This window comes from Heloderma suspectum, chromosome 2 (genome assembly GCF_057233095.1).
Source record: "Heloderma suspectum isolate Gila_16-S chromosome 2, 16-S_ref, whole genome shotgun sequence".
In the NCBI taxonomy this organism is placed as follows: domain Eukaryota; kingdom Metazoa; phylum Chordata; class Lepidosauria; order Squamata; family Helodermatidae; genus Heloderma; species Heloderma suspectum.
This window is the reverse complement of record NC_139459.1, coordinates 162504361-162515311: the sequence shown is the minus strand read 5'-3', so window position 1 is coordinate 162515311 and position 10951 is coordinate 162504361. Positions and strand designations below refer to the sequence as shown.

The 10951-nt window shown below is 44.0% G+C and overlaps 1 protein-coding gene across 6 annotated transcripts in view; it reads left to right on the top strand.

Moving 5' to 3' along the window:
• The first annotated feature begins 2771 nt into the window (after nucleotides 1–2771).
• CARM1 (coactivator associated arginine methyltransferase 1) overlaps nucleotides 2772–10951 on the top strand; it is a 54766-nt gene continuing 46586 nt past the window's right edge. For all 6 annotated transcript variants that reach the window (XM_084835529.1, XM_084835528.1, XM_084835527.1 and 3 more), the window contains exon 1: nucleotides 2772–2938. In XM_084835529.1, coding sequence (XP_084691655.1) covers nucleotides 2794–2938 — 145 coding nt within the window. In that variant the 5' untranslated portion in view covers nucleotides 2772–2793. The remainder of the gene's footprint in view (nucleotides 2939–10951) is intronic.

Genomic DNA, 10951 nt, shown 5'->3' with positions numbered 1-10951 from the left:
TTGGGAGGACAGCAATGACAAAACTTGATAAAAGAGTTAAGAGCAGAGACATCACACTGACAACGAAGGTCCGCATAGTTAAAGGAATGGTATTCCCCACAGTAACCTATGGCTGCGAGAGCTGGACCATAAGGAAGACTGAGCGAAGGAAGATAGATGCTTTTGAACTGTGGTGTTGGAGGAAAATTCTGAGAGTGCCTTGGACTGCAAGAAGATCAAACCAGTCCATACTCCAGGAAATAAAGCCAGACTGCTCACTTGAGGGAATGATATGAAAGGCAAAACTGAAGTACTTTGGCCACATCATGAGAAGACAGGATACCCTGGAGAAGATGCTGATGCTAGGGAAAGTGGAAGGCCAAAGGAAGAGGGGCCGACCAAGGGCAAGATGGATGGATGATATTCTGGAGGTGACGGACTCGACCTTGGGGGAGCTGGGGGTGGCGACGGCCAACAGGAAGCTCTGACGTGGGCTGGTCCATGAAGGCACGAAGAGTCGGAAGCAACTGAACGAATAAACAACAACACAAGAAACAGAGAAAAATGATATCTATGTATGTGGATTTTGAACTTGAGAAATGAGATGATGTCTGTGAACTCAATGTATGATATATACAACTAAGATAAGAAGTAGAGAATAATAATAAGCATTTGTTGTGTAAGGGGAGCCAAACATAGGTATCTTACAATCTTAAGAGATATTTTAGTGTATGTGTATTGTGCGCTTATGCTGTTTTCTTTTTTAAAAATAAAGTTGTTATATATAAAAAAAGAGATGTAAGCTTGTTATAGCTCAAGAAAAGTCTGTTCCTAACCCACCACGCGAGTGTGTTTTGTCTACATCCATGGCTACTGACAGGGGGCTGATTTAGACTTCATGCCCGATGCTAAAGTGAATGATTGATATGTGTACAATGTCACAATTGAAGCAGAAATGTTATACAAGGGCAGAAAGGCCCGCCAAAACTTTACTGAAATACAAATATTTAATCTTAAATATTAAAGTAAACTGGGTAAATTTCCTCGCTTTTAAAAAGAGGCTGTACAACAGGCAGAAACTCAACAGGTGCAGCACTGCTGCTGTATCATTGTAATGGAGGCTGTACCTGTGGAATGTCTGCCTGGCAAAAACCCTTAATGGCACAGAAACCCTGCCCTCCCTCAGTTAAAAACCGTATCTAGCTGGTGTTCTACTATTGTTAATAGAGGACAAAGCACTCCTAAAACAAAGCCCAGCAGATAGGTAGAAATCAAACAGGCAAAGCACTTTATCACTGTATCTCCATTTGCTGAATTTCCGCTTATCATGAGACATAATTAAAAGTGCAAGAGCTGTACCAGAAAAATAAAGTGGTGTGACCCTGCCAGGGGAAAAAGAATAAATCACTAACTGCTTCTAGCTCCTTCTGTGTTTGGAGCAAGGACTGAGTTTAAGAAAAGCCCAGCATGCTGTTTCCATAGTGGCCAGCCAATGCCCAGGAATTTATTTATTAAATTTATTTATTAAATTTATTACTCACCCAGCCACTCTGGGCAATGTATAACAATAAAAACAGTTCAAAACAATAAAATTCAACATTTAAAACATCACATTCCTAAAATTACCCTAGCCCACCCCAAATGCCTGCCTGAACAACCACGTTTTTAATGCGTGGCGGAAGCTCACTAAAGAGGGGGCATGGCGGAGTTCCCTAGGGAGGGAGTTCCACAGAGTGGGGGCCACCACAGAAAAGGCCCTCTCCCTCGTCCTCACCAGCCTAGCTGCCCTGGCTGATGGGACAGAGAGAAGGCCATCCGAGGATGATCTTGTTGAACGGCCTGTCTGGCGTTGCTGCAGGCGCTCCTTGAGGTAGGCTGGGCCGGAACCGTATAGGGTTTTGAAGGTCAAAGCCAACACCTTGAATTTGGCCCGGAAGCCCTTGAGACGATCCCTTCCGCGGTGTGTCTCCTCCGCCGGTGCTCAGTGGCGCCCCGTTACTGGCCCCGTCCTCGGTGAATTTGTCCAATCCCCTTTCGAAGCCACCTCCGCCAATGTCCGTCACCCGCATCTTGTGGCAGTGAATTCCGTAGGTTAAGTATACGACTGTAATTTATTTCAAAGCACTGCAAGGAAAAGAAGCCTCCGGCGCTGCCGGCTTGACTCGAGTGTGTACGTTAATTCCTATCTGTGCCCTCCTGTCCGCTATTATTATTTTTAATATTTGCATACCGGCTTTCCACTACGGCGGTGTAAAACAGAGCAAAATAAAGCAGCAATAACGCCATAAAATCGACAATAAAAGCACATTAACCCCACTACAAGCAGTTTAAAAGGCGGGATTATAAAGATGCGCTGAACGCCTTTTCGAGAAGCCAGGCGAGCGTGGGCCGGCCGTACCCCCGAAGGGAGCGCGTCCCCCAGTAACGGAGAGACCCGGGGCCTTCCCCTGCACCTGCAGGGTTTTCCACCTGCAATTGGGAGCCGGACGTCTAGCTAAAGGCCCGGTCGTGCTGCAGCTCCTTCGTCTCTCCTCCGGCTCTTGAACGCCCCAGGGTATCATCATTCCCCTTGCCGGCGGCAGGGGGCGCTTGCTCACCTTTTCTAAGGCAAAGGGCAGGGACCTAACCGCGCAGAGTAGTCGTTCGCTCCGCCGGCCGGCCGGGGGCGCCATTCCCCCCGGCCCTTTGCTCGGCCGGGGAGAGCCCGGGAAGTGCGGCTTCCGGCCCCTCCGCCACCGTTGCCTTCCGCCTTGTCGTCCTCAGCCTTCGCCTGCAGTAGCTGCCGCCGCCGCGGAGCGGGCCTGGGATGCCAAGATGGCGGCGGCGTCGGTCTTTCGCGGCGTGCGGCTCCTGACCATTGGCGATGCCAACGGCGAGATCCAGAGGCACCAGGAGCAGCAAGCGCTCCGTCTCGAGGCCCGTACCGGGCCGGACTCCGCTTGCCTCGCCCTCTATAGCCGTGAGTAGAGAACTTCTGGCCGGCCGGCGGGCTTGCTGGCGAGCGGGCAAGCGGGGGCCTGGGCAGGTGGAGGGGATGGAATGAATGAATGAATGACAGACAGACAGACAGAAAAGAACGAAAGGATGCAGAGGGCCTCCCCGCCCTCGGGTTCTTTCTTCTCAGCACAAAGGACAGCCTCTGCTGATGGTCGTGGGGTGAGGGAGGCCTGGTGGGAGCCACTGTCAGCTTGAGGCCAAGTGTCTCTGAACATGTGGAGAGCGCACTTTTTCCGATCCACTTCTGAATTGAGGGAGGGACTTCGAGGACAAGGCATCTGCGGCCAGACGTGAGCCCCGACAGGAACCGGTGTGGTTGACCATTTAACTTCTCAAGAATCTCTTAGGACATTTCTGTCCTTATGGGTCGGCCTGGAGGGCAATGTTAACCTCTTTTCTTTAGTTTGCAAGCAGATGGGGGGGGGGTATTCCATGCACATCCATTTTCCTCTCCTAGGAGCTCGTTTAGCTAAGTGACTATAGGTGCTTCTTATTCTTAGAGAAGCTGTCAGGTTACTCAGACTCTTCATCTGCTTGATGACTGCTTCTCTGTTTCCCGAAAACGTTTTATACTCTTATGAAAGTCTGGGGGGAAATTCCAAGACATTAGCCACTTGGCTTTTAAAAACCTGGTCTGAAGTACCTTAAACTAAAGTGTCAAAAGTTGCTCCCTGCCCATTCTTTCTCAAATTATCACATCAATAGCTGGTTACTAAAGGGGTTGGGGGCCATAGTGAAGGCTGAATGTGAATGTCTATTGTAATTCTAGAACAGAGGAAAGCAATCCACTGAAGTGGATTGGAGCAGGCAGGTAATGATTTTAAACAGAGTAAAGGTCAAGAAATGAGATTGAAAGGAGAATAGTGCATTTTAAAAGAACTGTTTCACTTACAAATTTAGAGAAGATCATCAAAACTTATTCTGGGGCTTGAAGGCCAACCAGTTTATAATCTGACAGCTTTTCTTGAATATTGGAAGAAGATACTGTAAAGCCAGTCCTCACACCATAGGAACGGTACATGTAGCAAGGCTCATTTGTCCTGGGTACAAAATGGTATTTCATGATTATGTTCATACTGGCATACTCATTATTACTGCTGGAACTGCTACATGAATGCTCCAACCACTGCAGTAGTAGTAACAGAACTTTACTTCTATATAGTTCATATACACCATAGTCATCCAGGAAGATAGGCGATTATTCTTACCATATTAGAGGGTGATGCTGAGGATGAGAGTCAAAGGCTGACACTCAACAGAGGATCAGAATCAAACGAGCTTATGTCTGCAGTTGAGATCTGAACTGGATCCTCCTAGTACACGTACAGCTCCCAAGTTGCTCTGCTGCACTGTTGGCAGATGCAGCAGCAGTTCTATCATCCTGATCCTGTGCATGTTTAGTAAGCTCCATCCGTTTAAAAGACACTCAGTTGCAGCCCCAGGCTCCAAAGTAAACCAGGGAGAGGCTGCGAAAGTAGCTTTTAGCTTCTGGGACAGAAACACTTTTCTTCCATATGTCTGTGCTTGCTGGTAGCTAAGATTCTTATCACTAGGAAGAAATGGGAACGTGGAAGGAAGTTGGAAATCAAAAGGAACCAAATCGTTACTGTGAAGTTGTCAAAAGATGCTGCTATCTGAAGGGCATTAATGTGTCTCATCAATCAGAGAAGGGCCAGGGGGCTGCTGAGAGGTGTGCACCTGATAGTTGACAGCTTTGAAATTATTGGGTGCTCTTCTAAAACAGTTGTTTTTACCTGTAGGATTGGGTGTGCTTGTAGCTATAGGTCTTGTTTGATGATTATGGCTGTTGTAGAGATAGTTGTGGGGAAAAATTTTAGTTTACACTTAGTGTGTTTATAGCTGATTGTGGTAAACATGTGGAGAAACCACTGGCTGTGTAATATGAACATGACAAAATACGTGATTTGATACCTTGTATGTTGTAACCTCTTGTGACTCATCATTGGTTACCACAACTCATTACTGGCTTTGCTGTGCTGTTGTTGTTCAGTCGTTCAGTCGTGTCCGACTCTTCGTGACCCCATGGACCATAGCACGCCAGGCCTTCCTGTCCTGCGCTCTCTCCCGGTGTGTGCTCAAGTTCATATTCATTGCACCAGTGATGCTATCTAGCCATCTCATCCTCTGTCGTCCCCTTCTCCTTTTGCCTTCAGTCTTTCCCAGCATCGGGGTCTTTTCCAGAGAGTTTTCTCTTCGCATTAGGTGGCCAAAATATTTCAGCTTCAGCTTCAGGATCTGTCTTTCCAATGAGCAGTCAGGGTTGATTTCCTTTAGGATGGACTGATTTGACCTCCTTGCAGTCCAGGGGACTCGTAAGAGTCTTCTCCAGCACCACAGCTTCACCGCTCAGCTTTCCTTATAGTCCAGCTCTCACAGCCATACATTACTACTGGGAAAACCATAGCTTTGATTAGACGGACCTTTGTCGGCAAGGTGATGTCTCTGCTTCTTACTATGCTAGGTTTGGCATAGCTTTCCTCCCCAGGAGCAAGCGTCTTTTAATTTCATGGCTACAGTCACCGTCTGCGGTGATCTTGGAGCCCAAGAAAGTAAAATCTGTCACTGCTTCCATTTCTTCCCCTTCCATATGCCAGGAAGTGATGGGGCCAGATGCCATGATCTTAGTTTTTTTAATGTTGAGTTTCAAACCAGCTTCTGCACTCTCCTCTTTCACCCTCAACAAGAGGCTCTTTAGATCCTCTTCACTCTCTGCCATTAGGGTGGTATCGTCTCCATATCGGAGGTTGTTGATAATTCTTCCGGCAATCTTAATTCCGACCTGTGATTTATCCAACCCAGCGTTTCTCATGATGTACTCTGCATATAAGTTAAATAAGCAGGGTGACAATATGCAGCCTTGTCGTACTCCTTTCCCAATTTTGAACCACTCGGTTGTTCCATGTCCGGTTCTGACTGTTGCTTCTTGACCCTCGTACAGGTTTCTCAGGAGACAGATAAGGTGGTCTGGTACTCCCATCTCTTTCAGAATTTGCCAGTTTGTTGTGATCCACACAATCAAAGGCTTTAGCGTAGTCAATGACTAGTGCTAGGCAGGTTCAAAACACTTTGTATACATGATCTCTACACCTTTTGCCAGCCATGTCAATATCATTATCCCAATACTGCTGAGAAGGTGGAGGCTTGCCTATGTAGTGGGTTCATGGCTGAGGTGAGTTCTGAACTGGATGTTGGAATAAAAGAAAACCAAGCTATCCTTGCTGCTGATCCTACTTTACAATCTACTCTACCTTGGATTTTCAGACTTGCTCACACAATTGCAAAAGTGCACTGTCTAATATAAAATGTGTGCTCTTGGTGCTGAAGGCCTGTGATGGGGGTGGATCCAACTTGTGTATAATTGAACACTGCTGCGCAGCAGACATTTTGGTCAAGCTGACTGAGTTACTCTGATATGATACGGGAGGTTATGGGAAACTTCAGTTTACATGCCGATTCTTTAGTGCTGGCTTGGGATTTTATGGTTTCCGTGACAGGCAGCCTAGTATTCACCGCCTTGGACTTTGGAAAGAGATGGGATAGAAATTGAAACAAAAGCTTCCGTGAAGTCAGACTACCGCCCTTTTTTGTGTTGCGGGATAAGACAAGAAAGGGTGAGGCGGGTCCATCTAATTGGGGGTGGGGTTCACACGTGGATGTGGCGGTGCTTATGCTAGGGAACTGTCTGGGATTGAGTACTGCAAATGCTGCCCGGTGAGCAGATCTCGTCTTTCAAAAAGTACTGGTTTCTTTTTCCTTCATTTTGAGAGGTTTGCTCATCATGCCTAGGGGAAGTGGTGCCTTCCTGTCTGCAAATACTGTGTACTCAGAATCCCCCAGCGAGACCCAACAGCTAAACACACAAGGACATGGCTCCTTCTTCTTTAATGAACTACTAGGGCCATCTTGAAGGGGTTGTATAATCTTCTTACACAATCTGTTAAACTATGGTTGAGACAATACAGTCTCCCTGGTCAGATAGTTCCTTCTCAGAAATCTGCTATTTGCTTGAATGTGAGGAAAAGATTATAGATTTTGCCTTTGCATAACATTATAACTCATTTATTGTTATTTCGCAAATCTGCGGAACAATAATTCATGACTGAAATATTTGCAGACTGCCAATGTGTGTTCTTTTTAATCTTCTCTTTAAGCTGAACATAGTCAGGTCTTTCTGGTTTTCCTTCCAGACTCTTTATTGTCCTTGTAGCTCTCTTCTGAATCCTTTTCAGCTTGTCATCACCCAGCTTGAAGGATGCTTAGAAGAGAGCCTAAAACTCCAGAGGAGGTTAGTATCTCTACTACCAGTGCTGAGTGGTATGACATCTACCTTGGAAACAGTGCTGCTCCTGGCTGATTCAGCCTAAAACAGAAGTGGTCTTCACTACAGGAGGTGCTTTCTTTTGCATGTTCTGCTGCCTTGTTCACTGTTTCCCTCCTCTTAATTAATCTGTCATTTTAAAAAAGAATCACGCACTGACCAAAAGCCACATATAATTGTTTACTCCTGATAACCCAGAGCTGTGTTGTCTTGTGACAATTACTGTTCATTTGAGGCAAACTCTGTAAAAAATGTGTCATTCTTTAGAATTGCATATAGGACAAATCTTTTCTGAGTTTGGGGAGGGTTCGAGGTGAAAGGGCAAGGTAACAAGAGTGCATGTTATTTCCTAGTGCTTGGTTCTAGTATCCTGAAACAGTGGCTGCATTCACACAAAATAACAAACTAGAATTCTGAAGAATCCTGGCTTATCATTCACAAGTCAGTGTGCTTGTGCACAGTGGCTAATTACTTCTACTTGGCTCTTCCCACCAGTAAGGCGTGGCTTCAGTAACCAGAAACCCACCAGGACTAAAAATCTTAGTGTTACATCCTGAACCAATACTCCTGGTTTGTCGCTCCTCTAACCAGTTAGGATTTGAAGTTGGCTTCTGATTCCAGGTTTGTTTGGGAGTGACACCTAACAGTTGGGTTTAAACATAATGCTAAGCCTTTCCTTTGTGTGAATGCAACCAGTTGTGGATTTGTGCTTCCAACATTACCAATTTCCTTTAAAACTCTAGTCTGTATCCTTTCCCACCCAACCTTTCCTTCTCTACTAGCTGATCATTAGGTATTTACTAGTATGAGTACCTTGCAAACCTCGTACTGAACTTTTGATTGCCTTTATACACATATGTATGTATTTACTCATTTATTCATTAAGAGATAGATATAGATATATATTGCTCATCTTCAACCACAAAGTATCCAGAATGGCCACAATTAGGGGCATTGCTAGGCACTTAAAAGATTCAGGACCCAGGTCCATAGGATTTACATAGTATCTGCATATGCTAATTTATATCTGTATATACAAATTTAGAAATAATTACTAGGATTTATTTAAATTTCACAGGAGGCAAAGCCAGCCAATTAATTTCTCATCCAAATAATCTCCAATAAAATCTTCAATTAATTTGCACCCTCACCCAGATCATCCCAAATCAATGGAAAAAAGTTTTTTTCTAAGCTTAATTGCCACACAAGGGCAGATTTTTTGTGCGGGGTGTATGTGTTGCAGTACGTGGGAAGGGGAGTGTTAATCCTTACCTCCCCAGCTCCAATTCCCCTTGAAAATCATCTCCTACATGGGAATCAAGTTGAGAAAAAAAAATCCTTGTATCGGCACCAGAAGTCACTTAGGGCTCTGTGGAATAGATTCAAGGCCCTGGGAAATAGTTTTGGGGCAGGGCTGCACAGGCCCAGGTCTAGCAACACCCCTGGCTACAATCATATAACAATACATTAAATACACAGAACAACCAATATGTGAATTTTTTAAAACTTCATGGCATCAAGAGCACCAGAGTAAAATCAGCAAAACCCAGAAATAACAAGGAACATTAACACAAAGCGCATTCTTGATGTTATGTTGCAGTAGATTTCAGAACTGTTTGAAAGCATCTTATTCACCCTTCTAAGCAAGCTACCTCCTGCTTGGGACTATAATTTTTTGGGGTCATAATCTATTGAGAGGTAATCCTCCATGATAAATGCCAGGAAAGGCCTTTGTCAAGAGTATATTGGTGGGATGTAAATGTGGGCAACAATCCAATGTATTGGATAAGGGCTGTCATAACTGGCTTGTTAGGTAGCAGTTTTTACTGTGTTGGTGCTCTACTTTTCTCTTGTAGCTTTGGTTTTAAGGGATGCTTGGCTCTATGAGATGCACATTTGTTCTTCTTGATCCAAGCTTGCTAGCTTGTGGCTTTGTGGGCCTCAATATCTTTCTGAGTTCAAAGAAGTTCCTTGGTTTTTGGTTTTCTGTTACTACAAAAAGTCCTTTTGGGGGGAACTCTAGGAAAACTATCATATCTATTTTATCAAATTGTAATTTTTGTCCAAAATAACACTATAAACCAGGGGTGGCCAACTTCTCTTTTTGGGGGGCCACTTCATTGTTTTGACAGTTGTTCAGGGCCTGGAAATATATTCTGACACACAAACTGACCAGTGGGATGGTCAGGCACTATAATATGTCCATCCTTACCTAGTAGGAAGGGCTTGACAGTGACTGAGCATCTCTGCTTGGTCATAGCTAAGATATTGCATACAAAATCAAACAAAAATGCAACATTAAAGTGTGGGATGCCAAACTCACAGTTTGAATTGTTTTAATTTTCCTGATGAGTGAAACCATGGGCAAATGCTTTAGTATATCTTAGCTAAAATACAGTAAGGCTATCAGGAGCCTGATAAAATTGCTTTGAGGTCTCAATCCAGCCAGCCTATAAATAAGAGAACTTTTTGCTTTGTCCTTGGTTCTGCTGGTTTGGAAATGAGTGACAGCTGAGCAATTTGGAGCCTCCTTTTCTTGTAGATGGGGCAAAGTTTGGACTGCTACAACTGGTAGATAATACCTGAAGTCAGTTTAGTCCAGTACCTGATAGTGTAGCTAATACTTTGCAAAAGAAAGAAATGCTGTGCAGTAGTTGGACATCAACTTACCTGTTCCCTGGAAAGTTTTCTCTAATGATCGTTAGTTATTTGCATGAGGTTTCCAGTTGCTAACAATAACTGGAGTTACGACTGCATGTACAAGAAAGCCCAGCTACAGTATTTAAGCTAAGTGCTACTTTGAAATCGAGTAGCAGTGAGTTCCGTGTATTCTGATATAGCTGTGGGAGCAAGTATACAATTAAGGAGTGACCATTTTTTAAAGCTTTCTACCTTTATAAAATATGAATGTTCTATTAGTGCCCTGAATATTACATTTGATATGGGGAAATCTCCTTGATGAGGTGAACAAGCTAATCAAATATCAGATAAATTGAAGAAGTACCAGAAATTGTATTAAAAGTGGCTGTTAAAGCAGTTTATAAATTGGATCTTTTTTTCTTCATCTGCCATAGAGTTTCAAAAAAATATAGTTAAAACTCTGAGTTCCTGCTGCAGTAATATGGTGGTTGAATACTACCTTACAAGGGTAGGTTATGGGAGCCCCACATATGATGGTCTTCAACTAGAAATTGGAACTCCAGGTGGTAACTTTCTTTTTCTAACTGTATGATATGCGGGGGGTGGGGCAGATTTGAACTATTGTAACAAGCAATTTTCATCTTTCTCTGATTGTCTTGATCTTTTAAAGAATGTAAACAAATAAATCCCCAGACAGAAAATTCAACTCAGCAACAAGTATAGTAAATGCCCTGGCAGACATCCAGTAAGAGCAGCTTTCCAAATAACTTGATACATATGTAGCTAATGAATTCCTACCTGACAGGGACAAGATTGTTCGAGTGAGTTGCTGTGCAGATATTCATTGCAAAAATTAGTGGTCTGGAGACAAGTTGTAAATGACCAGGCAGAAAGTCAGCTGGTTCATCTTTCCCAATCACTTGCTATATACTTATGTGATGATCCTATACTATTCAAGAATTACAAGGAAAATCTCCTTTTTTAATAGCTTGAATA